The sequence below is a fragment of the Oryctolagus cuniculus genome, chromosome 19, assembly GCF_964237555.1.
Source record: "Oryctolagus cuniculus chromosome 19, mOryCun1.1, whole genome shotgun sequence".
NCBI lineage: Eukaryota > Metazoa > Chordata > Mammalia > Lagomorpha > Leporidae > Oryctolagus > Oryctolagus cuniculus.
The window spans coordinates 32,233,583-32,261,056 of record NC_091450.1 but is presented as its reverse complement, the minus strand read 5'-3'; the positions used below and the strand labels follow the sequence as shown (position 1 = coordinate 32,261,056).

Sequence of the window (27,474 nt, the reverse complement as noted above, 5' to 3'; positions counted from 1 at the left end):
TTATTTATTTGAAAGAGTTACAGAGAGCGAGAGACAGACAGACAGACAGACAGATCTTCTATCTGCTGGCTCCCTCCCTAAACCTCCCTAAATGCTGCAATGGCCAAGCCTGTGCCAGGCCAAATCCAGGAGCCTGGGACTTCATCTGGTTTTCCCATGTGGGTTGCAGGGCCCTAAGTACAGGAGCTGTCTTCTGCTGCTTCCCCAGGTGCATTAGCAGAGAGCTGGATCGGAAGTGGAGCAGCCAGGAGTTGGACTAGCACCCATATGGGATGCTAGGGTCACAGGCTGTAGCTCTATCTACTACACCACAATGCAAGTCACCAGGGAGTGGGTTAGCAGAACTCCTCATAATGTCACACTGGAAAAGGCTCTCTTTTACTCTGATTTTTATTCTTACAAGAACATATCAAAAAAGCAGCCTTTAAAATACACCGCTGTAGGTATCCTGATCATTTCCTTAAATATAGGCATTCTAGGAGCTGTCCCTGTTTTGCTCTGTGTTAAAGCCCAGGTCTACAGTGCCAGCATACCATGTGGGCGCTGGTTTGAGCCTTGGCTGCTCCACTTCCTATCCAGCTTTGCTATGGCCTTTCTGCCTCTGCCTCTCAAATAAATAAATAAATCTTTAAACAATAAAAAGTAGACATTCTGGATTATATTAGACACTTTGCATATTAAATATTTTTCAGTTGCCTAACTGAAAGTTTTTATGAAATTATGTTCTCCAAGAAATGTGATTCCCTTCTCACTAAATCCTTATCAAGCCTGGTTACTTAATATTTATTTACTTACAGGGTAGGTACACATAGAGAGACAGGGAATGCTCTTACCTGCTGGTTCACGTCGGTTGGGGATGGGCTAGGTGAAATGTGTGAGCAGGGAACAAAACCTGGAACTGCCATGTGGTGGCAGTAACCTAAGTTCTTGAGCCATCACCTGTGTCTCCCAGGCTGCCTATTAATAGGAGTCGGGAGCCAGAGTGAGAAATTGAACCCAGTTACTCTAGTGTGGGTTGAGGGTAAGTCTACCTCCAGGCTGAGGGCCTGCCCCAGCTGTGGTTATTTGAATTCTTTTGAACTTGTGAATTTATTAAATAAAACAATAGTGAGTTTGTAACTAAAATATTTTTACTGGGGAAATTTCAGAATACACAAGGACAGTTTATATTAGTAACCCTAAATGTGCCCATCACCTAGTTGTAGTAATTATCAATTAATTGCCAATATTGTTCCACCTGTACCCCTAGTCGCTCTTCCCACTGCTGGTTTATTTTAAATACCTGGAATCATTTCCTCCATACAGAGTTCTCTGTGTATCTTTAAAAGATAAGGACTCTTTGTAAATTGTTAAATCAACAACAGGAGTCACTGTGCACTTGCTCCCCATGAAGGACCTCTGTCCTTAATGTGTTGTACTATGAGAATTAACTAGCAAAACTAGTCTTCAGACAGTACTTTATACTTCGGGTGTTTTTGTGGGTACAAACTGTTGAAATCTTTACTTAATATAGAGTTGATCTTCTGTATATAAAGATAATTAAAAATGAATCCTAATGAAGAATGGATGGGAGAGGGAGTAGGAGGTGGGATGATTTGGGGGTGGGAGGGCAGGTATGGGGGAAGAACTGCTACAATCCAAAAAGTTGTACTTAGGAAATTTTTATTCATTAAATAAAAGCTTTCTATATAAAAGATAAGGACTCTTGGGGTGGCTGTTTGGCACAGCATTTAAGCTGCCACTTGGGACGCCTGCATTGCATATCTGAGTGCGTGGTTCAGGTCCCAGCAGCTGTTCTTGCAGTCCCGCCTCCTGACATTGCACATCCTGAGGCAGCAGTGATGGCTCAAGTAGTTGGGTCCCTGCCATCCATGTGGGAAACCCAGACTGCGTTCCTGGCTCCTGAATGTGGCTCAGACCACGCTGTTAAAGGCATTTGGGGGAGTGAACTACCAGGTGGAGATCTCTCTCTTATTGTTTTTCTCAATCTCTCAGTCTAATAATAAAATAAACGTGTTAAAAATACATATATGGGGGGCTGGCGCTGTGGTGTAGCGGGTAAAGCCGCCATCTGCAGTGCCAGCATCCCATATGGGTGCCAGTTCAAGTCCCGGCAGCTTCATTTCTGATCCAGCTCTCTTTGCTATGGCCTGGGAAAGTAGTAGAAGATGGTCCAAATCCTTGTCCCCATGCACCCGCATGGGAGACCCGGGAGAAGCTGCTGGCTTTGGATCGGCACAGCTCTGGTCGTTTTCGCCAACTGGGGAGTGAACCATTGAATGGAAGACCTCTCTCTCTTTCCCTTTCTCTGCCTCTCTGTCTCTCTCTGTGTAACTCTGACTCTCACATAGATAAATAAATCCTAAAATAAAAAATACATATATCAGGGCCGGCACTGTGGCATAGCCAGTAAGGCCGCTGCCTTCAGTGCCGGCATCCTGTATGGGCCATTTCAACTCTTGGCTGCTCCACTTCTTGTCCAGTTCTCTGCTATAGCCTGGGAAAGCAGTAGAAGATAGTCAATGTTCTTGGGTTTCTGAATCCACGTGGGAGACCTGGAAGAAGCTCTTGGCTCCTGACTTCTGATTGACACAGCTCTGGCTGTTGGAGCCAGCTGGGGAGTGAGTCAGTGGAAGGAAGACCTCTCTCTCTCTGTCTCTCTTTTTTTCTCTGCCTCTCCTTCTCTCTCTGTGTAACTCTGACGTTCAAATAAATAAATAAATCTTTAAAAAAATAAATCTTTAAAAAATACATATATAGGGGCTGGCACTGTGGTATAGCAGGTTAAAGCCTTGGCCTGAGGCGCTGGCATCCCATATAGGCGCTGGTAATAGTCTCGGCTGCTCCTCTTCTGATCCAGCTCTCTGTTATGGCCTGGGATAGTGGTAGAAGATGGCCCAGGTCCTTGGGCCCCTGCACCCACGTGGGAGACCACAAAGAAGCTCCTGGCTCCTGGCTTCGGATCGGTGCAGCTCGGCCCTTGCGACCATCTGTGGAGTGAACTAGCGGATGGGAGAACTCTCTCTCTGTCTCTACCTCTCTCTGTAACTCTTTCAAATAAATAAAATAAATATTTAAAAAATACATATATGAAAATTTAACCAAAGTTGGCCTGAATCATCTACATGATTTTGTTTTCTAATTCTCTAGTTACCATTTCCCAAGTCACCCAACACATACAGATGTGATATTTACAGTTGTATATTTCATGATATGGATGTGTTATATGTGACTGACTTGGATAACTCCAGCCTGAGCAGATTCAGTTCCCTATGAGTGTAAATGGTGCTGCAGCAGACAGCAGGCTCCCACCGCTTTGTCCGCCGCCATCAACATTTCCACAGGCGACCGGGTGAGCCGCTGCAGCAGCAGGGACAGGAATCTTCATCCACTGGTTCTGCCCGATAATCCTAGCCCTTTCAGTCATGGGTCCTGTAACTGGCTTGTTGACAGAAGATCCCAAAACACTTCTCCCACAGAGTCAGCCACTCCCCAGAGTTAAGAAGGTCCTGTGTTCACTCGATTCCTGTGTTTACCTGTGTTTGTCCTTTCAATCCCTTCTTGGCTTAAATTCAAATTGTTCAGTAATAAAAGTCAGCGTCTAGGCTTACTCGTGTTGTATGTATCCCTGATAGATACCTGGCATTGTCGCCAGTGACTTGTATGGCTTGAGAAAAGGATGCTCAGAAGATGGTCCTTGGGCCTCTGCACTCTCATGGGAAACCTGGAAAAGCTCCTGGTTTCGGATAGGCTCAGTTCCAGCCGATGTGGTCATTGATAGTGAACCATTGGATGGAAGCCTCTCTCAGTCTCTCACCCTCTCTGTAACTCTGCCTTTAAAATAAATTAAATCTTTTAGAAAATTGTGGTTCTGAAGGGTCTGTGGATTAGGGGGCCATTCTAAGAAGAGGATGATCCCATAGTGAGCTGGAAAGACATACCCAAAGAATTCAATTCTGGGAGCATGGGTTTCCTCAATCATGTAGGCTCTGTACTCCCTGGTACATCTCTCCTGATTACTAAAATGCTGTGCTCTGTAGCCTTAATGCTACCCTGGCATCCCTGTCAGCACATACTTCCCTTATTCTGTGCAGTAACTGACTGGATCTAAGATAAGCATGAAATAGCGCCAACTACTGTGAAAATAATGTGAAGATTGACTTTGAAAGCCTATAAACGTAGGATGAGATGAACAGGATGAGGTTTTAGGGAGTTTTCTGTGGGACTTGCCACTGTCCATATTGCTTTGTCTCCAAGTTCCTAGCCAAGGGTTAGATCACATCCTTTGCCGTCATTGCTGAGTCCACGGGGATTGGGAAATAGATGGGACAATTACCTTGAACTTGTCTGTAATGAGACTCTCAGGGAGTCTGGTCTCAGGGGTCATGGAAGCCATGTAAACACCTGTCTGTGACTCCCCACACATCCTTTCTGCACGGAGGGGGAAGGCTGTGACCATCTCCTCTTCCCTAGCTCAGAACCTGCCTGTATGTCTAAGACTTCTCACTGCTTAGAGTAAGAGTGGTATTGGCCAATTCCTGCAGGGTGGAGAACACTTGACAGCAGCATTGCTCATGTCTGTCAGGTACTAGCATAACAGTGGGGATGTCATTACTAATGACTGAAGGTATTTGAGGAACCCCTTTTGTTAAATCATTCCCATCCAGGAAACATTAGTCTTAGTTCTGAATCTTTTAGCTGAAGCTTATTATAAACACAGTGATAATCAGCTGTTTCTGTTTCTTCTATGAACTGCTAAGGTCATAGAGAAAGTTCATGAAGAGAAAGCCTGAAACAAAGACAGAGAAGGGCTGTGTCTTTGCTTACCTGTTGGTTTAATGTTAATGTTTAGAAAATTAAAAGGTTGAATCCAGTGGGACCAGCATCATGTGGGACTGAGGGTTGGAAGTTGTGGGTGTCGGGACCAGGGGTAGATTCTGACTACTATCTCTAACACAGGGTTCATTAGCATGTCCATAGATGGGTCTTGACTTCTGCATCCAGTCCCTCAGCTTTCCCATTTCTGTCCTCTTTATTTTCTCTGCATCTGGGCTCAGACCCATGGGAGGGGCCAACGAGTCGAGCGTCTCCGAGTTCCTCCTCCTGGGACTCTCGCGGCAGCCCCAGCAGCGGCTGCTGTTTGTGCTCTTCCTGAGCATGTACCTGGCCACGGTCCTGGGGAACCTGCTCATCGTCCTGGCCATCGGCACAGACGCCCGCCTGCACACCCCCATGTACTTCTTCCTCAGCAACCTGTCCTTCGTGGACGTCTGCTTCTCCTCCACCACCGTCCCCAAGATGCTGGCCAATCACGCCCTCGGGAGTCAGGCCATCTCCTACTCTGGCTGTCTCACACAGATGTACTTTGTCTGTGTTTTTGCTGACATGGACAATTTCCTTCTGGCCGTGATGGCCTATGACCGCTTTGTCGCCGTGTGCCACCCCTTACATTACACAACAAAGATGACTCGTCAGCTCTGTGTCCTGATGGTCACTGGGTCCTGGGTCATTGCCAACCTGAATTCTCTGTTGCACACCCTGCTGATGGCGCGACTGTCATTCTGTGGGGACAACGCCATCCCCCACTTCTTCTGTGATGTGACTCCTCTCCTGAAGCTATCCTGCTCAGACACACGGCTCAATGAGATGATGATTGTTTTTGAAGCTGGACTGATCATGATCGCCCCCTTTGTTTGCATCCTGGTGTCGTATGTCTTTATTGCTGCTGCTGTGCTGAGAGTGCCCTCCATTCGGGGCAGGTGGAAAGCCTTCTCCACCTGTGGCTCCCACTTGGCTGTGGTGTTTCTCTTCTATGGCACCATCATATCCTTGTATTTCAACCCTTCGTCCTCACACTCGGCTGAGAAAGACATAGCATCTGCAGTGATGTTCACGGTGGTCACTCCCATGCTGAACCCTTTCATCTACAGCCTGAGGAACAAAGACGTAAAAGCTGCTCTTGGGAAAGTGGTGGCCATGGGATTCATTTCTCCTCAGCGACATAGGATAAGGAAATCCTGGTGGTAACTACTGTGATTGGCTGTTGTAAGGTAGATTGCTGTGTTGGGAGAACAAGAATCTGGAAACAGATTCCTCAGTACTCTTCAGTCCCTCTTTGACTTCAATATTCTTTAGTGTCCTGTGGTCAAAATGTACTAAAAACACAGCTGCATGAAGTGGACATGAATAGATTGGGTTAGTGCTCATAACAACAAGAGATAACACTTATCCTCATGGAAACCTGAGGTGTCTCAATAGGAGGGTGCTGCAGAGACTTGTAAGACCTGGATTGTGTGAGGTGATGTTGGTGAGGAATGAGGCACTGGGCTTTTTGTTCAGGATCAAAAGCCGTTACAGAGGAGGGAGCATTCTGACTGGACCATTTACTGTATTTTATCCAGAATGAAGCAAGAGTTGACTAAGGCCAAGGTGTAACTGACGAAGCTGCAGCAGTCGCTCATCTCAGTCCCCTTAGGGGGGCAGTGGATGATTCCTGTGGCTAGGACAGTATTCAGGTGTTTGTGCTCAGACAGGATTGCAGAGTGGCCGTGTTGTCCTGCTCCATGACGGGCACGGAGTGGCCTTATTTGATGGTGAAGTTCTGTGAACATCTCCGTGTGAATCTGGTTGGTTTGGGAGTTCCTGGCCAGCTCCTGAGTGTTGTGATCATCGCTGTTTTTTAGTTTGCAGAGCTTGTCCTGAGTGTCTTTGAAGTGAGATTAGATTGTTGTTGGGGCTAAGGAAGGGGTGTACACAGAACTCCAGGAAGCCCTGACTTGGCTACTTTTTTGAACTAATAATTTTTGATTTATTTTTAAAAGATTTATTTAGGTATTTGAAAGTTAGAGTGACAGAAGGAGAGAGAGAGGTCTTCCATCCACTGGTCCACTCCCCACATGGCCTCAGCTGCTCCAGGGACCAGGAGCTCCATTCTGCTCTCCCACTTGGTGGCAGGGGCCTTCTTTCACTGTTTTCTCAGTGGCATCAACTGGAAACTGATCAGAAGAGGAGCAGCCAAAAATCCAAAAGTGATGACATTGCATACTTGGCTCAACCAACTGTGCAACAGTGCTGGCTCAGAGGGTTGACACTAGCTTATATTTTTAAAATTTTTCTTTATTTGAAAGGTACAGTTAGAGACACACAGAGAGAAAGAGATCTTCCATCTGCTGCTTTACTCCTCAAAGGGCTGCAACAGATAGGGCTCGGCCAGCCTGAAGCCAGGAGCCAGGAGCTTCTTCTGGTTCTCCAACATGGGTGCAGGGGCCCAAGGACTTGGGCCATCTTCCACTGCCTTCCAAGGAACATTCGCAGGGAGCTGGATCGGAAGTGGAGCAGCTGGCACTTGAACCAGTGCCTATATGGGATATCTGCATCACAGGTGTCAGCTTTACCCACTATCCCACAATGCAGACCCAGACGCTAGCATATTAATATTTTTCAGTTGCTTTCCAGAAAGTTTTTATAATTTTTTTTGGTCAAGGAATGTGATCTCTTTCTTATCACATCACTGGCAGCCCTGATTACTTAAAAATTCTCTTTCTTTAAGGGGCAGAGAGACACACAGAGCTCCTATCAGCTCGTTCACTCACCAAATGACCACTGTGGGGAAATTAGACACACAAGGCAATTCAAAGATGGCACCCAAAGGAAGTAAGGTGGGTGGAACACAAAGTTGTTTACCACCAAAGCTAATTGGCCACACAACATCAGGGGAAGTGACGACAACCGATAATGAATGTATAGACATATGGCTAGTCCTATAAAAATCTCCCCGTAAAATGTTCTTTTAAGTGATTGGTTGGTCCTGATGCCTTGCCCCAATGACTCTGTAGTTTTGTGCTTTAAAAGGCTCTGTTATGCGCGAAATAAATGAGTTCTTGCTAGACTTGGCTCCCCACTGTGTCTGATTGTCTCCGGGATCATGAGGCTGGGAAACCAGCGAGCAGCGTGCTTACCTTTCCTCGGGCCCAGTCCATCCTAGTACGGGTGGACTAAGACCCTGCAGACCACTCAGTCAGGGTGGACTAGGTCAAAGCTGTGAGCTGTGAACAAACTTAGATCTGTCTTGTGGATGGCAGGGACCCCAGCACTTGAGCCGTCACCTGCTGCCTCTCAGGGTGCATATTAACAGGAACATGGAGCCAGGATCTAGAGCCAGAAATCAAACCCAGGTCCTCTAATGTGGAACAAGGGTAACTTAATTTCTGTGCTAAGTGCCTGGTCCAGCTGGGGTTATTGTAATTTCTGAGAAGTGTGCCAGCTTATTAAGTAAACAGAATGTTGCTTCCACTAAAATTACAAAAGTGATTTTTTAAAATACTCTTTTCTTAAAAAAAAAAAAGATTATTTATTTGAAAGGCAGAGTTACAGAGAGGCAGAGAGCAGGAGGACTTCCATCCACTGGTTCACTCTCCAGATGGCCACAATGGCTAGAGTTGTGCTGATCCGAAGCCAGGAGCCAGATGTTTCTTCTGGATCTCCCACATGGGTGCAGGGGCCCCAAGGACTTTAACCATCTTCTACTGCTTTCCCAGGCCATAGCAGAACAGCCAGAACTTGAACCAGTGCCCATATGGGATGCTGGCACTGCAGGCAGCAGCTTTACCTGCTATGCCATAGCACCGGCCCCCAAAAGTGATATTTTCAAAAATTCTCATTGGGAGGCAGGCGTTGTGATTCGGCAAGAAAGACTGTGACTTGAGATGCATGCATCCAGTATTGGAATGGGAAATTTCAGACCCACATAAGAACAGACAGCAAATATTAGCGAACCCACATGAGCATCACCTAGATGCGGTAATTATCTGTTCATTATCCATTGATCATCCTGTTCCACCTGTACCCCTAGTCTCTTTCCCCTTCCTGGTTTCTTTTAAATGCCAGATATCATTTCATGCCTATATGGTTCTTTGTGTGTCTTTAAAAGGTAAGGACTCTTGGGAGTGAGAATTTGGCACAATGGTTAAATCGCCACTTGTGATGCCTGTAGCCCATATTAGAGTGCCTAGTTCAAGCCAGTTCCTGACACTGAGCACCCTAAGAGGCAGAGGGAGATGGCTCAAGTAGATGACTTCTACCACTCATTTGGGAGACCTGAATTGAGCTCCTGGATCTGGCTTTACCTGGCTCTGACTGATTCAGGCATTTGGGGAGAGACATAGGAGATGGAGATTTCTGACTATCTTTCTATATATCTCTGCTTTTTAAATTATAAATTAATTTAAAAATTGAGAGTAGATATATGAAAGTTATTTTAACCAAGTTGACCTCAAGGAATTTATATAATTTTGCATCCTGAATTTTGACTTTCCATTTTCCATGTAACCAGTACATTCAATGTGATATTTACAGTTGTATGACATTTCATGGTATGGATGTGTTATATGTGACTAACTTGGATAATTCCATCCTGAGCAGATTCAGTTCCCTATGAGTGTAAATGGTGCTGCAGCAGACAGCAGGCTCATACCACTTTGTCTACTGGCATCAACATTTGTTGAGGTGGATTTCTTCCTGAGAGAAGGAGCGTGGTGGGGGCAAGAGGTGTGGAGTCACCACACAGACCCCGGGAGTCGGGTGAAAGCAGGCCTGAGGCAAGCAGCCTGCAGACTCGTTTATTTCAGTTGCTGCAGCTGCTTATATAGCCAAGGCAGCCAATCTGATCAAGGGGCAGTCTATGCTCTAACCAATCACAGCCTGTTACCAGGCAGTTTCCAAAGCCATCCAATCACAGCCTGTTATCAGTCAGGCTCTGTTGTCATGTGGTTTCCAAAGCCATCCAATCACGGCCTGTTGCCAGGCAATTTTTGTTGTCAATGGCCATCTTGGCATGACGTTCTCACCTTCTCATTCCCCCACAAACATTCTCATAAGCTACTGGGTGAGCCGCTGCAACAGCAGGGACTTCCTTTGTCCACTCTCCCTGCCCAATGACACTGGCCTTTTCTATATCGAGTCCTGCATCCCCTGCTTATTGACAAAAGATCTCAAAGCTCATTCGTCCCACGGAGTCAGGCATGCCCCAGGGTTAAGAAGGTCCTGTGTTCACTCGAGGATGGTGCATGTCCTTTCAGTCCCTTCTTGACTTAAGTTGTAATGGGTCAGCAATAAAAGTCATCACCTGGGCTTACTTGTAGCATGGCCTTGCCAGATGTATACCTGGCGTTGTCTCCAGTGAGTTGTGTGACTTCAGAAAAGGATTCATGTCTTCGGTGTTAGATGGTCTTTCTTTTTAAGCATCTGTTTATTTAGTGTGAAAGTGAGAGATGGTGAGAGAGAGAGAGAAAAAAAGAGAAAGAGAAAGAGAGAGAGAAAGAGAAAGATCCTCCATCCTTCATTCACTCCCTGGATGGCCTCCAGGGCCAGCACTGAGCTGGCTGAAGCCAGGAGCCAGGAACTTCTTCTGATTCTCCCACATGGGTAGCAGAGGCCCAAACACCTGGGCTATGTTGTGCTGCTTTACCCAGCCATTAGCAGGGACATAAATCAGAATGCCACAACATTGGCCCCAGTACTTGGGTTTATACTTGTCTCCAATATTTGACTATCTTCCTGATAATGTGTACCTTAGAAGGCAGTGGTTATGGCTCAAGTAATTGGATTCCTGCCATCCAAGCAGGAGACCAGCACTCAAATACGGGACACCAGCATCCTAGGTTGTGATTTAACATTCTGAATCACAACACCTTTCCCTAAATGAGAATAGTTTATTTATTTTTAAAGAGATTTATTTATGTATTTGAAGGCAGAATTACAGAGAGAGAGAGAGAGAGAGAGAGAGAGGTCTTCCATCTGCTGGTTCACTCCCCAAATGGCCACAACAACTGGATCTGTGCCGATCGAAGCCAGGAGCCTCCTTTGGGTCTCCCATGTGGGTGCAAGGGCCCAAGAAATTGGACCATTTTCTACTGCTTTCCCAGGCCATAGAAGAGAGCTGGATCAGAAGTGCAGCAGCCAGGTCTCGAAAACAGCGCCCATATGGGAGGCAGGCGCTGCAGGTAGCAGCTTTACCCACTATGCCACAGCACCGACCCAAAAAATATTTTAAAATATTACTTTCCTAGCTTTAGTGGGAGCAAAAGTCAATATTTTTTTGACAGGCAGAGTGGACAGTGAGAGAGAGAGACAGAGAGAAAGGTCTTCCTTTGCCGTTGGTTCACCCTCCAATGGCCGCTGCGGCCGGCATGCTGTGGCCAGCACACCGCGCTGATCCGATGGCAGGAGCCAGGTGCTTCTCCTGGTCTCCCATGGGGTGCAGGGCCCAAGCACTTGGGCCATCCTCCACTGCACTCCCTGGCCACAGCAGAGAGCTGGCCTGGAAGAGGGGCAACCGGGACAGAATCCGGTGCCCCAACCAGGACTAGAACCCGGTGTGCCGGCGCCGCAAGGCGGAGGAGCCTAGTGAGCCGTGGCACCGGCCCAAAAGTCAATATTTTCAAATTCATTCTTGCTTATCTGCATTCTGTCTGAGAGAATTTCCACCTACAGTGATTTCTCTTCACCAGGTGAAGGTCTAAAGTAATATTAAGTTATCTTGAATCTTACTGGATTTGTCTTTAAAATGTTGTTATTTTGTGAATACTGTTGATTGAATTTAGTTTTTAAAATATGAATTAAATGCTATTTATCTGGGTTACTGAGGCCTTAGGTTTTTCACTTTGCCTCAGTGTTATTCAGAGCCCTGCACTGCTGCTATGAGACTTGGAGAAGGGGGCATCACACTGATGCACCAATGGCATGTGCTGGGGAGGGGGGCTGACTCTGTGAGCATGCCCCATATGCCCAGGAACAGGACCAATCAGAGATGGCACCACTGGGCCCTCCCTGTCTCCACCCTTGCTAATCTTTTTCCTGATTGGTGTCTTTCCATCCAGTTAGGAGAGGGTGGAGGCCTCAGTTCACAGTTGTCTTGGTGAGGCTGTATGATGCCTTCTGTTGCTACAGGAGCCAAAAACTGGGAACATGGACATAGAGCTGAAATTCTTACTGTGGCAGGTGCCTCAGGCTCTTTGGCCCCTGAGAGACAGGAATTGGTGCCCCAGGGTTCATGGCCACCAAAAATGGGCCACTGACACTTCCCAGAATCCCTGTCTACTCAGTCTCTGCCCGCCCCCCATCTCATTACTGAGGGTCACAGGTGTTCAGGGTTCCCATCCTACATCTTCAGGTGGAGACTGAAAGCTAAAGGTGTCGTGTGCAATCTGGAGGTCCTGTAACATGGGGAGGGTGGCTGGGGAGATGGGCGTGTTTAACCAGTCAGTGTCGGTGGGTCCGGGCCCTCTCAGAGTGAAGGCTCCTCTTCAAAGGCTAAGCCCTGCTGCTGTGGTCTCACTCAGGTTTGCCCCCGACAGGTTCATGTGCTGGAAGCTCGGTTCTCATGTAACTGTGTTGCGAGATGGTGGATTCCACTGTCAGGATCTTTATGACATCCCAGGCAGCACCTAGCACTGAACGGGATGATATCCGTAGAAAAACCTGTGGTGAACATGGCTTCCTGAATGTGTGAAAGTAGTCAAGAGAGGGCACCGTGGACGCAGCAGCTCAGTCACCCTGAGGTTGGAGGACTGACAGAATGCGTGTTAGGAGGGTGGATTCATCTGTCAAGTTGGCATCCCATAGACCTGGTCTGTAACCAGTGAACCCACTTGATCATAAATGATGTGGCAGCCAGTTGCCACGATGACCCTCAGTGATCCCGGCCTCCTGTAATCCCTCCCACGTTGATCTGGGATGAGTGTGCAGGCAGTAGTGTGCAGGAAGCAGTGGCGTGTGACTTCTGGAGCTGTGACTTAAAGGATGTTGTGGCTTCTGTCATGTGTCTTGAAGCCCTGCTCGGGGGACACCAGCAGTTCTGTGTGAGGACACTTCACATTAGCTCTGTGTGGAGGTCCAGTGAGTAAGTGAGGTTGCTACCAATGGCAGTGAATGAAGGAGGAGCTCTCTTGGAGTTGATTCTGCAGCCTGAGTCAGCCTCCGGGACTGAGCCCCTGCCGCCAACGTACCTGCAGTCTCACGCAGAAGCGTGACCCAGAACCATTCCGCTAAACCACAACCACAGTCTCAGCCCGTGGGATCTCTGTGAGACAAACGTTTGCTGTTCTTTGCTGCTGTGTGTTGGAGTGACTTGTTGCCTACTATGAGGGTAAGTGTAGATAATGGATCCAAGGGTAAGTCCGGTGTCTGTGAGACTGACTGGCATTTATGTGTACGCATTCACTGGGGTAACTGACCTCACTGACATAGTGAAGACCCGAGAAGGGCAGTCTGAGGCTGTTGTACGTTTGGGGTGCTGTGTTATTGGACACAGTGTACTGTTCCTACCAAGGACAGTTCAGGGTGGCTTCAGAAGTTTATGGCTAATGGAATTCAAGGATAAGATTATTTGGGTACAATGAATCTAGAATCCCATACATTGTTTTTCATAATATGCATTTCCAGCAACTTTTGACATCCCTTTTACTTACATATTTCAGCTATCCTTCTTTTTCTTGATTGATTTTCTTCATGTTGTACGCACAAGCAGGATGTGTCCTGACTGGTCAGCTTTCAGGTTGGACTCAGAAGTTCCAGTCTGTCGTCATGGGATCATGACCAGAGCAGGAGAGACCTGGTTGTGGACCTGCATGCGGTAACTGGTGGGACTATGAGTCGTGTCCCCATTGCGTGTAGGATGGCTGCATCATGGTAGGCCAGAGAATCTCTTTTCTACCGAAGAGCAAACTGGAGAGAGGGGCGTGTGGCAGGGTGAATACTGTGGTCATTTCTCAGGCTTCTTCGCTTCTCGATTTCTGCACCCCCTTCCAAAGCTTAAGTAATCACCCCCCTCACAGTTCTTGGGGTGAGAGCCTGTGTCTCCCTATGGAACCGAAACCCTGAGTAGCTGATTTCCCAGCCCCTCTTTCTCCTGAGATGTGGGCGTGTGCCCCTGCCTTTTACTGAGGGAAGGGGGGGACCCAGGTGGCGGCCATAGGAGAAGGATGGATTCCCGAGGCAGCGGTGCTTCTAGTGGCATCCTCTGTACAGTGCGCGCTGTCCTCTAGCAGCATCCTCTGGACAGTGAGTCTGTGTCCAAGCCACGGACTGCAGCCTTTATGCTGGGAGGCAGCAGCAGTGTCTGTGTGCTGATCAGAACAGTGTGGTGGCTCAGTGTGGGCCGCTGGGGCTGCTGTGTGGTCCTCCAAGCCTTGTTCTCCAGCCGTCCAGTGTTTCAAAGGTGTCTTCTGTGGTTTGAGTATGTCTCTCAAAATTTGTATGTTTGGAAGCCTAATGCCCAAAGCAACAGTGTTGAGAGTGGAGCCACTTACAGGTGTTCAGGTTCTGAGGGCTCTGCTGTCAGCAATGTATTGACGCCATTAAATCGGGAGTGGGTTTCTCCTAAAGAGAATTAGTTCAGCCCATAGTTTGCTCTGTCTTGCCTCGCCCATCTTCTTTGGTAATGCAGTTTATCGTGTTATGATGCAGCAGAAAGACCCTCGCATGGGCAGCCCTGACCTTAGTTACCAGCCTCCAGAACTAGGAACAAAGCAAATCTCTATCCTTTGCCCACTACCCAGTCTACAGAATTCTGTTACAACAGCAGAAAACAGACTTTCACAAAATCTGTTTCAGAAAACAGATTTTCACAAAATTGTTTTCTGTGTAGCTCAGTAAGACTTGTTTTGTTATTTGCAACTTAGAGTAGTGAGGGACACTACAGTGTAGTCATTCATCAGAAAATGACTTGAGGCTGGCGCTGCGGCTCAATAGGCTAATCCTCCATCTAGCGGTGCCGGCACACCAGGTTCTAGTCCCGGTCGGGGCGCCAGATTCTGTCCCGGTTGCCCCTTTTCCAGGCCAGCTCTCTGCTGTGGCCTGGGAGTGCAGTGGAGGATGGCCCAAGTGCTTGGGCCCTGCACCCCATGGGAGACCAGGAGAAGCACCTGGCTCCTGGCTTTGGATCAGTGCGGTGCGCTGGCTGCAGCACACTGGCCACGGTGGCCATTGGAGGGTGAGCCAATGGCAAAGGAAGACCTTTCTCTCTGTCTCTCTCTCTCTCTCACTGTCCACTCTGCCTGTTAAAAAAAAATGACTTGGGCCCTGAACTAGACAGCTGTCAGTTTTTTCCAGCTCACTTCTACTTCTGTCTTTTCATTTTTAAATCTTATTAGAGGCTTTAGCCTCTCCATCTGTGAAATAGCCGGTAGACAGTTGCAAGCATCTAGGTTTGTAGCCTACTTAGAATGACCTGTTGGCATTCAGTTCCAGCGCCAGATCCGTCACGCAGTCGTCACTTGTTCCTGGGAAGTGGGTGATGGACATCCCAGATGGTCAATGGGTCAGGGACCTGTTCTCAGGAAAGTGTGCTCTCCTGTGACGTGGGATGACATATGCAAGCAGTTCTGCTGTGGGTGAGGGGTTTCCTCAATGATATTGTGTTGTGTCACGCCCTCCTCAATGTCGCTCTCCCTCCACCATCACACAGTGGTTTTTCTGAACAGCCAGTGCTTTAAGGGATTAAGCGCCACTCTGTGATGCCCCCTGACATCTGGGCCTGCAAACACATCCCTGCTATCTATAGGACATGACCAGGCATGAGAAAAAAAGATGTTCATTCCAGGAATCTTGCAGGGACCCCAGTTTCTGAGCTATGAAGGTAAGAAGAAAAATCTCTGGGTAGCTGATGAGACCTGTGAACAAAGTCCAGGTCAGGATAGAGATGTAGTTTGAGATCCCAGGGAGTTTCGTCTGGGGCCTGTTTCCCTCCAGATTGCTTCATCCGTTAGTTCTGACCTAAGGGTTAGATAAGAAAGTTGGCCCACAGGGACCAGGACCTGGCACAATTACTTTCTCTTCCTCTCTAACAAGACTCTCAGGGAGTCTGGTCCCCGTGGCCGTGGAGGCTGCAGTAAACGCCTGTGTGTGACGCCCCCTGGAGGCTGCTATAAACTCCTGACTGTGACGCCCCAGACGTCTTCCTGTGCAGAGGGAACAGCTGCTCTGTGCTTGCTCAGAGCCTGCCGTGCTCTCCCGACTGCTGTCCCGGGAAGGAAGAGGAAAAGAGACCAGTTCTTTGGAGGGAAGAATACTTGACAACCATCTCCCCACGTCTCCCAGGTGCTATGTGACTGTGGAAATGTCAGTCTCTGTACTAATGATTGAGGTCCTTGGAGGAAGCCCCAAATCTTCCCCATTCATAGGAAGCAGTAGTAAGAATCCCGACTCCATCAGCCTGAGCTTGGGATAAAGACAGTAATGAGCAGCTTTTCTCTTGTCTGGACTAGAGTGTGGGTGAGAGCCTGAGAATGTTGAGGGAGACCCACATACTTGCAGAGCAGGGCTCTGGGTGTGCCTGCATGTTGTTACGGTGTAGAAAACTACAAGAACCAGTCAGCGGGACCAGCAGCATCTCGGATCAGGTGTTGACAGTTAGGGGTCCATGGGTTAGGAGAAGATCCTGACGGAACAACTCCACTACAGGTTCTGTTCACATGGCTGTGACTGGGGCTTGATTGGTGGCAGTCACATCCTCATAGTCTGCCTCTCTGAACTCACTCTGCACCTGGTTTCAGACCCATGGGAGGGGCCAACGAGTCGAGCGTCTCCGAGTTCCTCCTCCTGGGACTCTCGCGGCAGCCCCAGCAGCAGCGGCTGCTGTTTGTGCTCTTCCTGAGCATGTACCTGGCCACAGTCCTGGGGAACCTGCTCATCGTCCTGGCCATCGGCACAGACTCCCGCCTGCACACCCCCATGTACTTCTTCCTCAGCAACCTGTCCTTCGTGGACGTCTGCTTCTCCTCCACCACCGTCCCCAAGATGCTGGCCAATCACGCCCTCGGGAGTCAGGCCATCTCCTACTCTGGCTGTCTCACACAGATGTACTTTCTCTTCATATTCATGGACATGGACAATTTCCTCCTGGCCGTGATGGCCTATGACCGCTTTGTCGCCGTGTGCCACCCCTTACATTACACGGCGAGGATGACCCGCCAGCTCTGTGTCCTGCTGGTCACTGGGTCCTGGATTGTTGCCAATGCAGACATGCTGTTGCACACCCTGCTGATGGCACGACTGTCCTTCTGTGGGGACAACGCCATCCCCCACTTCTTCTGTGATGTGACTGCTCTCCTGAAGCTCTCCTGCTCGGACACACGGCTCAATGAGGCGATGATTCTTTTTGAAGCTGGGCCAATAATGATCATCCCATTTCTTTGTATCCTGGTGTCGTATATCCTTATTGCCTGGGCTGTATGGAAAGTGCCATCCACGCGGGGCAGGTGGAAAGCCTTCTCCACCTGCGGCTCGCACCTGGCTGTGGTTTCCCTCTTCTATGGCACCATCATCGCTGTGTATTTCAGCCCTTCGTCCTCGCACTCGGCTGAGAACGATATCACATCCGTGGTGATGTTCGCAGTGGTCACTCCCATGCTGAACCCTTTCATCTACAGCCTGAGGAACAAAGACATGAGATGTGCCCTTGGGAAAGTGATGGCCATGGGATTTCTTTCTCCTCAGTGATCCAGGGTAAGGAAATCCTAGAGGGAACTAGTTAGTCTGAAAGCCATCTATGTACTGTGTGAAACTGCACATTTGTCTGTTGTAAGAGAGACTGCTGAGTTGGGGGAACGAAACTCTGGATACGATTCCTCAGGTTACAGGTGGGAAGAGGGACCCTTCAGTCTAATGACTGTTACTACTGTGTCTTCCAGCACCACCCACCCACCAAAAGCACACCTGGATGAAGTGGGGTGAATACATTGGGTTATTACTCGTTATAGCAAGGGAGCCCACACAGCATCATGAGCCCCGAGGCATCTCCACAAGAGCGTGCTATGGAAGTCTTATAAGACCTGAGACTGTGTGAAGTGATGTTAGCGGGAATTAGGAATTGCATCTTTGCTCTGGATTAGAAGCTGTTATACAGTAGGGACGACTTCGACCGTTTGACTCTCTCTGTAACTGCCTTTAAAAATACATATTTTTAAAAAGACATGGAATCTTTTCGAGGATATAACCACATAGCATTATTGCATCTTAGAAAATTAACTCCTTGCCGGCATCCCATATGGGCACTGGTTCGTATCCCTGCTGCTCCACTTCCAGTCCAGCTCTCTGCTGTGGCCTGGGAAGGCAGTGGAAGATGGCCCAAGTCCTTGGGCTCCTGAACCCAAAAAAGTGGGAGACCTGGAAGAAGCTCCTGGTTCCTGGCTTTGCAGTCCTGGCTCTGGCCGTTGCAGTCATCTGGGGAGTGAGCTGGTGGATGGAAGATCTCTCTCTTTCTCTCTCTTTCTCTGCCTCTCCTTCTCTTTCTGTGTAACTCTTTCAAGTAAATAAATAAATCTTTTTTTTAAAAGAAAAGAAAATTAACTCCTTAATGTTATTAAATATGCCCAATTGTCTAATGGCAATAGTTTTTTGCATATTTTAATACAAAGACTCAAAGTTTGCATATAACAATTGACTGCTATATCTGTTTTTTAAAAAAGATTTATTTTATTTATTTGATAGAGTTACAGAGAGGTAGAGACAGAGAGAAAGAGGTCCTCCATCTGCTGGTTCACTCCCCAAATGGCTGCAATGGCCGGAGCTGAGCCAATCCGAAGCCAGGAGCCAAGAGAGCTTCTTCTATGTCTCTCACGTGGGTGCTGGGGCCCAAGGACTCGGGCCATCTTCTACTGCTTTCCCAGGAGATTAGCAGGGAACTGATCAGAAGTGGAGCAGCAGAGACTCGAACTGGTGCCCATATGGGATGTCAGTGATGCAGGCCAGGGCTTTAAGCACTAGCCTCTACATCTTTCAACTTTAAAATTTAAACTTTAGGTTCCCTTTACATATATTTTATTCTTGCTGTATATTTGTTGCATAAATCAATCCATTTGTCTTATAGAGTCTTCCACAGTCTGGATTTTGATAAGTACACCTCCATCGTGTCATTTAAAATGTTCTTCTGTTCCCTATATTTCCTTTCAGTGGAATTTAGATCAGAATCTTGATCAGACTGAAATTCTGATTTTTTTGACACTACCACATCAAAAAGTACAAGATGTCTGGTTGTCTCTTTTCTTCTAGTGTTAGCATGTAGTGGTGCTTAATGCCCTGCCCCAAACTCATTAGAAGTTTATTTCCTTTTCTTGTCCAGGTGCTTTACCTAGGATGTCCAGTGTGATGTTGAATAGGATTGATGAGAAGCAACATTTGTGTTCCTGATTCTTGTTCCTTACTCTGGGTCTTAAGGAGGAAACATCTAATTTCTGACTATTAAGTATTGTTAGCTATATGTTATTGTCCATGTTACTTATCAAGTTGAAGAACTTCTCCTCAATTTATAGTTTCTTGAGGGCTTTTTTAAAAATCATAAATGAATGTTGAATTTTTGTCAAATGCTTTTTTTACATCTGTTGATAGGATCATATAATGGCTGTCATTGTTAATTACTTATGTGATGGGTTATATTAATTGATTTTTAAATGTTGAATCAGCCTTGCCTATCTGGAATAAATCCACTTGGTCTTAGTATATAATTCTTTTTTTTTTTTAATTTTTTGACAGGCAGAGTGGACAGTGAGAGAGAGACAGAGAGAAAAGTCTTCCTTTGCTGTTGGTTCACCCTCCAATGGCCACCACAGCCGGCGCACCGCACTGATCCGATGGCAAAAGCCAGGTACTTATCCTGGTCTCTCATGGGGTGCAGGGCCCAAGTACTTGGGCCATCCTCCACTGCACTCCCTGGCCACAGCAGAGAGCTGGCCTGGAAGAGGGGCAACCGGGACAGAATCCGGTGCCCTGACCGGGACTAGAACCCAGTGTGCCAGCGCCGCAAGGCGGAGGATTAGCCTAGTGAGCCGCAGTGCCGGCCGGTATATAATTCTTATTATCCATTGTTGGATTTGATATGCTAATATTTCACTGAGGATTCTTGCATCAATGTACATGAGAGACAGTCTTCTTGTACTCACCTGACTTTGGTATTTGGGTAATGCTGACCTCATAGAATCAGGTAATAGTTGTTGCCTCTGCTTCCACCTTCTGGAAGAGATTGTAGAGCAAAGCATCATGTCTGCCTTAAATGCTTTATAGAATTCACCAGTGAATCCATATGGGCCTGATACTTTTTGTTTTGGAAACTTTCTGTATTAATTTTTTTTTTTTTTGACAGGCAGAGTGGACAGTGAGAGAGAGACAGAGAGAAAAGTCTTCCTTTGCTGTTGGTTCACCCTCCAATGGCCACTGCTGCAGGCGTGCTGCAGCCGGCACATCGAGGTGATCCGATGGCAGGAGCCAGGTGCTTCTCCTGGTCTCCCATGGGGTGCAGGGCCCAAGCACTTGGGCCATCCTCCACTGCACACCCGGGCCACAGCAGAGAGCTGGCCTGGACGAGGGGCAACAGGGACAGAATCCGGCACCCCAACCGGGACTAGAACCCAATGTGCTGGCGCCGCAAGGCGGAGGATTAGCCTATTGAGCCTCGGCGCTGGCCTCTGTATTAATTATTGATTCAGTTTATTTGATAGATACAGGCCTTTTCAGATGATAGGAGTTTTGGTAGATTGCATCTTTCAAGAAGTTGGTATATTTCATCTAGGTTAGCAAATTTGTGAGTCATTAATAATATTTTTTATTATTGTGCATGGGATTGGTAGTAATGGACCCTATTTCATTTCTGATAATAATGATGTGTATCTTTCCCTTTTTTGTTGATTAGATGGGATAAAAGTTTATTGTTTTTAAAATTTTTTTAATTGATTTTCTCTACTGATTTCATGTTTTCAATTCACTGATTTCCTCTATAATTTTTATTATTTCGGTTTCCGCTTACTTTGGGTTTAATTTGCTTTTCTAATTTCCTATTGTAGCATATTAGATTGTTGATTTAAGATCTTTTTTTTTTTTTTTTATTTGACAGGCAGAGTTAGACAGTGAGAGAGAGAGACAGAGAGAAAGGTCTTCCTTCTGATGGTTCACCCCCCACTGGCGTGCTGTGTGGATCCGAAGCCAGGAGCCAAGTGCTTCCTCCTGGTCTCCAATGTGGGTGCAGGGGCCCGAGCACTTGGGCCATCCTCCACTGCCTTCCCGGGCCACAGCAGAGAGCTGGACTGGAAGAGGAGCAACCGGGACTAGAACCTGGTGCCCATATGGGATGCTGGCGCTGCAGGTGGAGGATTAACCAAGTGAGCCATGGCGCCAGCCCCTTTTTCTTTTCTAATATATGCATTCAAATTTCCTTGTTAGCACTACTGTTAGCATATTTTGATGTCATATTTTCATTTAGTTCAAAATATTTTAAAATTCTTTCAACACTTTTTTTAAAAGATTTTTTATTTATTTATTTGACAGGTAGAGTTACAGACAGTGAGAGAGAGAGACAGAGACAGAGACAAAGGTCTTCCTTCCATTAGTTCACTCCTCAAATGGCTGCTACAGCCAAAGCTACGCCAATCTGAAGCCAGGAGCCAGGTGCCTCTTCCTGGTCTCCCATGTGGGTGCAAGGGCCCAAGCACTTGGGCCATCCTCCCCTGCCCTCCCAGGCCACATCAGAGAGCTGGACTGGGAGAGAAGCAACCAGGACTTTAACCCGGCACCCATATGGGATGCTGGCGCCGCAAACAGAGGATTAACCTAGTGTGCCACGGTGCTGGCTTGACACTTCTTTTATCCATTTTAAAGTATATTATGTAATCTCCAAACACTTTTGAATTTTCCATCAGCTTTTCCCTTATTGATACCCAATTTAATTCCATTGTGATCTGAGGGCATGCTTTGTATGATTTCTGTTCTAAATTTGCTGTGGTGCACGTTATGTCCCATAATGTGGTCTACTTTTGGTGAATAGCCCATGTAAGCTGCAGACGAATGTGCATTTTGCTCTTACTGGGAAAAGTACTCCTTAAATGTCAAGTCTGTAGGAAGTACATGGTACCATGAAGTTGGTGTGAGATCAGCGAGAACAGGTTGTCCACACCCCATCCCAGACCAATGGAATCCTGTTATCTGGGGCGGGCCACAGGCAGTGGTGATTCTGGAAGCTCCCTTGGCAGTTCTACTGGGCTTCTCAGGATACAGACCTCTAATATGGAAAGCTCGCACTCACAGGAGAGGCAGGAAGTGGGCTCAGCGCTGAGCCCTGGGACACTTAAGCATTTCCAACACTGGCGCTTGTATTGGTTCACCGTTGGGATCACCTGGGAGCTGTTTCTTTGCTTGGTTAAACTTCAGTCAGGCTTCAGAACCTTCTAGGCTGACTGGGCACTTGTTTGTAATATTCAGTTTTAGTGAAGTTCTACTAAGTTAGGGGAGGAAGAACCTCTCTTTTCTTTTTAAGATTTATTTATTTATTTGAGGCAGAGTTACAGATATAGAGAGAGAAGAGAGAGAGAGAGAGAAAGGTCTTCCTTCTGCTGGTTCACTCCCCAAATGTCCACAGTGGCCAGAATTGAGCTGATCTGAAGCCAGGAACCATGAGCTTCCTCCGGGTCCCCCACAAGGCTGCAGGGACCCAAGCACCTGGGCCATCTTCCACTGCTTTCCCAAACCATAAGCAGAGAGCTGGACTGGAAGCAGAGCAGCTGGGACATGAACGAGCGCTCACATGGGATGCTGGTGCCACAGAGGCATAGCCTACTACACCACAGTGATTAGACCATGCTTTATCATTGCGTATTACTTTATTTTTTCTTTTTTTGTTTTTTTTTTCTTTGCATATTACTTTAACAGTCTTTAAAAAATACTGGTGGTTGGGTCTCATCATATTCTGATTTAATTGTTCTCGGTTGTGCCTGGGCCTCTGGATTTATTTTACAGCTTTCCAGCTGATTGCATTGAGCAGCCATGGCTGATTACTGCTGATTTAGAGATTCAGGAAAAGGAAGGCAGCCTACCACAGAAGACCAAGTAGGAGCAGCTCATGCAGTAGTAAGCTGGGAGAGGACAGTATCCTGCAAGCCAAGTGAGGCGTTTGGGAGGGAGTGACCAAGGACATCAAAAGCCACAGAAACCAAAGTGACATTGGAATGTTGGACTTGGTGAAATTGCAGGCCATTGCAGACCTTGAATAAAAGTTTAGAAAAGTGTTGGGGTTGCAGGTGAAACTGGTGCGGGCTCAGGAGGGAGTGGAAAGAGACCCGCCCAGCTGAGATGAGAAAATACCGTTATTTATTCAGCTCTCTTAAGTTGTAAGTTTTCAGTATTAAAATGTTATTTTACATTTTTGAAAGATTTATTTTATTTGAAAGAGTTACACAGAGAGAAGGAAAGGCAGAGAGGGAGAGAGGTCTTCCATCCACTGGTTCACTCTCCAATTGGCCGCAATGGCCAGAGCTGCACCTATCCGAAGCTAGAAGCCAGGAGCTTCCTCCAGGTCTCCTATGCGGGTGCAGGGGTCCAAGGGCTTGGGCCATCTTCCATTGCTTTCCCAGGCTGTAGCAGAGAGCTGGGTCAGAAGTGGAGCAGCCAGGACTCGAACCAGCATCCATATGGGATGCTGGTGCAGCAGGCAGCAGCTTTACCCACACCACAGCACTGACCCCATTGTAGCCATTTGGGGAGTGAACCAACAATGGATGGAATATCTGTCTTTCCCTCTCTAACTTTTTTAAATATATAAAATATTTTAAAATTTAAAAAATTACATGTGTCCTTGTGCATAGGAGCCAAATGGCTGGGTCAAGGGGTATAACATCTTTTTGGAAACACCTTTGTCACAGTGTGAGTAGATGGTACCATCATCCCACTTTTGCCAAGCTGGAACACTTAACACACCAAGAGAATGACATCTTGTTGAATTTATAATTCTTAAGATTACTAGTAAACCTGGATACTTTTGTGTGTCTTTTAGCCATTCAAAGTTCTTCATCTCAAAGTTTCTGTTTCTGTCTTGTTACTGGAGCCCCACTGCCACTCCATGTTTCTGGTCTGAGTGGTTTCAACGCCAGTTCCCCAGAGCCCTTTCAGCAAAATCTGCTTGTACCTTTTAGAATTGTCCTGGCTACCCCTTGTCACACTGCCTGTAGTGTGTATTTATGAGATTTTCTGAATTTCTCTTCTCCCTGTCCTCACCCCAAGACACTCCATGGGCTGTAGACCTACAGCTGCCTCTTTTTTTTTAAAAGATATATTTATTTGATAGAGTTATAGAAAGGCAGAGAGAGAAAGGTCTTACATCTGCTAGTTCACTTCCCAGATGGCTGCAACAGACAGAGCTGGACCAATCTGAAGCCAGGAGCCTCTTCCAGGTCTCCCACACAGGTGCAGGGGCCCAAGGACTTGGGCCATTTTCTGCTGCTTTCCCATACCATAGCAGAGAGCTGGATCAGAAGTGAAGCTGGGACTTGAACCTGCACCCATATGGGTAGGCGGCTCTGCAGACCGGGCTTTAACCTGCTGCACTACAGCACTGGATTTTTTTTTTTTTTTAATTCATTCATTTATTTGAAAGGGAGGGAGGGAGGGAGAGAGAGGGAGAGAGGGAGAGAGAGAGAGAGAGAGATGGAGGGAGGGAGAGATCTTCCATCTGCTGATTCCCTCCCCAGATGAGTGCAAGGGTGGGAGCTGGGCAGCTCTGAGCCAGCTTTTTCCGAATCTCCCACATGGGTGGCAGAGAGAAGCACGTGGGCCATCTTCCACTGCTTTCCCAGGTGCACTGGCAAGGAGCTGGATTGGAAATGGAGCAGGCAGGACTCATATACAGGTGGGGGCTTTACCCGCTATGCCACAGCCCAGCCCAGGGGATGAACATTTTTGATCAGCACTGCTGTTGGAATTGCACCATTGTCTTCCATATGTCCCAACTCTTGCTTCTTCTTCTCGAGAACTTTGTGGTTGTGTGTTTATTAATTTTTGCCCATTTAATTGGTGACTGGGTTCCTAATTGGGCACTTACTCGGCCTGTAATGTCCCAAGGGCTCTGGGTTTTGTGAGGCCCCTGGTCACACTGCTCATCCCTGTCGTGTTCAGCTGCTCAGAGACTTGGGTGTGCTATGTACTGCGTCAGAGGCAGGTGGCGGAAGCACAACCCCAGCCTCACCTTCGGCAGATGGTGGTGAGGAACCTGAACTTTAGGTTTATGGACATACCTCCTCAGCATGAGGGTGTGTGGGTTGTGCATTACTGCACATCTTAAAACGCGCTAGGGCCAGCACTGTGGTATAGTGGGTAAAGCCACTGCCTACAGTGCCAGCATCCCATATAGGTGCCCATTCAAGTCCCAGCTGCTCCACTTCCAATCCACCTCTCTACTATGGCCTGGGGAAGCAGTAGATGGCCCAACTCCTTGGGCCCCTGCACCCGTGTGGGAGACCCAGAGAAGCTCCTGGCTTCAGATCAGCTGAACTCTGGCTGTTGTGGACATTTGGGCATGAACCAGCAGATAGAAAAGCTCTCTGCCTCTCCTTCTCTGTAAGTCTTTCAAATAAATAAATCTTTAAAAAACAAAAACAAAACCCACGCACTTGGGCAAGGTCACCAGACCACGTGAGGCTGGCATACACCTGAACCGTGGGTGGGGGACAGGATAGTCTCAGCTGGAGGCCTTCCCCCTGGCTGCCCTGACCGCCCCCTACCATTACCTGGCAGCCACCTATCCCGTTTCCCAGGGGCTAGGCAGGTCCTCTGTGTCCTCATGGTGTGCTGGCCCTGGCAACCCCTGCCTTCGCTGGCTAGACTTGCAAAGAGTAAGTAAGTAACCCAATTTTAAAAGGTTGTTGGTCTGAAACAGAATGTCATAACAGTTTTTCTAGGACTTGCGGTTCTTTTTAACTTATTTACTTTTTCTTTTGAAAGCAGAGACAGATCTTCCATCTGCTGTGTCACTTCCCAAGTGGCCACAATGGCAACAGCTGGGCCAGGCCAAGCCAGAACTCTATCCAGTCTCCCACATGGGTGGCAGACCCAAGCACTTGCGCCATCACTTGTTGCTTTCCAAGGTGCACCTTAGTAGGAAGCTGGACTGGAAGCAGAGGTGGGGCTGCAGTATGGGATGCAGGTGTCCCACGTGGCGACTTACTCGGGCTCGTGCCCACCATGTTTCTGGTTATGGTTCTCCAATTCTGATTCACAACTGAATTGTATAACATTTCCTTTCAGAATACTCTATCCAGACAGCACATCTTAGAATTACAGTGTTTAAAAACAAAACTAAATAAAAACAAACAAAAAATAAAAACAATAGGCAGAAAGGGAAAACAAAAAACTAAAAATGTAGTATTTGCAGATGGTTCAATTTTACCAGAAACAACTAAATTGAGAAATTGCTAAAACTTAAGAACATTCAGTGAGGTGGCTCATTACACAAATTAAAAAGTAACTTTCTTATATACAAAAACCCCAGAAGGAAAAATATGATGAAAAATCTACAGTAACAAAAGGGCAGAAAACAGAGAATTAGAAAATTTACTCAGAAATAAGGTAGAAAGGCATGTTTCTGGTTGGAAAACAAGATCTATAAAATTTCACAAATTTTCCCAAATAGTTTATAGGACAAACCTATTTCAATGAAAATACCAACATAAAATTCTGTTGCAACAATCCCTAATCACTCCACAGAACTGGACCGGTGGAGACACCACTGGCTTTGCTTCTTTTTTTTTTTTTTTAAGGGTTTAATTATTTATTTGAAAGTTAGAGCTACATGGGGGAGGGAAGGTCCTCCATCCACTGGTTCACTCTCCAGTCAGCTGCAATGGCCAGAGCTGTGCCAATCTGAAGCCAGGAGCCAGGAGACTCCCCTGGGCCCTCGACGCAGGCACAGGAGCCCAAGGACTTGTGGCCTTGCTTCTACAGAGAACAGGAAAGTCTGGATGTCACAGGGCTAAAGATAGGGACTCTCCATTAAATGGAGACATTCAGAATTCTGAACCCTGAGGGGGAATGTGAGCTAACCACTAGAGACTTAGGTCTTAAAAACTTTGCTTTGTGGCTGGCGCCGCAGCTCACTAGGCTAATCCTCCGCCTTGTGGCGCCGGCACACCGGGTTCTAGTCCCGGTCGGGGCACTGGATTCTGTCCCGGTTGCCCCTCTTCCAGGCCAGCTCTCTGCTGTGGCCCGGGAGTGCAGTGGAGGATGGCCCAAGTAATTGGGCCCTGCACCCCATGGGAGACCAGGTTAAGTATCTGGCTCCTGCCATCGGATCAGCGCGGTGCGCCGGCTGCAGCGCGCCAGCCGCGGCGGCCATTGGAGGGTGAACCAACGGCAAAAGGAAGACCTTTCTCTCTGTCTCTCTCACTGTCCACTCTGCCTGTCAAAACAAAACAAAACAAAAAAACAAAAACAAAAAAAAAACTTTGCTTTGTGAGGTAGCGACCACCCATTGTCAAGGGTCTGATGACTGTGTGTAGAGGGAAATAAATTAAGCATGGTCAGGTTATTGACCAGCCATGGATCCAAGCTATTTCCTGCCTCCAGGTTGGCCCCTCTTCAGGCTCTTGGGGTTTCCTTCTTAGCAGACCAGACACTGGCTCAGCAGAACAACAAGATTTGGAAAGGCTTTTTCAGTAGTGGGGCTGG

At 47.3% G+C, this 27,474-nt stretch overlaps 2 protein-coding genes and 1 long non-coding RNA gene across 4 annotated transcripts in view; all 3 read left to right on the top strand.

Moving 5' to 3' along the window:
• Nucleotides 1–27,474, top strand: part of LOC138846929 (uncharacterized) — a 99,218-nt gene that overhangs the window by 54,518 nt on the left and 17,226 nt on the right. The gene's annotated exons all lie outside the window — the stretch shown is intronic.
• Nucleotides 1,679–11,111, top strand: LOC100345209 (olfactory receptor 1f45). Its single transcript, XM_070064033.1, has one exon. It carries the CDS (start codon nucleotides 4,981–4,983, stop codon nucleotides 6,025–6,027), a length of 1,047 nt encoding a protein of 348 aa, XP_069920134.1. The 5' UTR covers nucleotides 1,679–4,980; the 3' UTR covers nucleotides 6,028–11,111.
• On the top strand, nucleotides 11,179–27,434 carry LOC100345467 (olfactory receptor 1f45-like). The gene has a single exon (XM_070064035.1). It carries the CDS (start codon nucleotides 16,555–16,557, stop codon nucleotides 17,494–17,496), a length of 942 nt encoding a protein of 313 aa, XP_069920136.1. The 5' UTR covers nucleotides 11,179–16,554; the 3' UTR covers nucleotides 17,497–27,434.

Bases quoted from the DNA above. Each gene is read 5' to 3' on its own strand.
- LOC100345209 (XM_070064033.1), top strand. From the start codon at position 4,981: ATGGGTCTTGACTTCTGCATCCAGTCCCTCAGCTTTCCCATTTCTGTC.
- LOC100345467 (XM_070064035.1), top strand. From the start codon at position 16,555: ATGGGAGGGGCCAACGAGTCGAGCGTCTCCGAGTTCCTCCTCCTGGGA.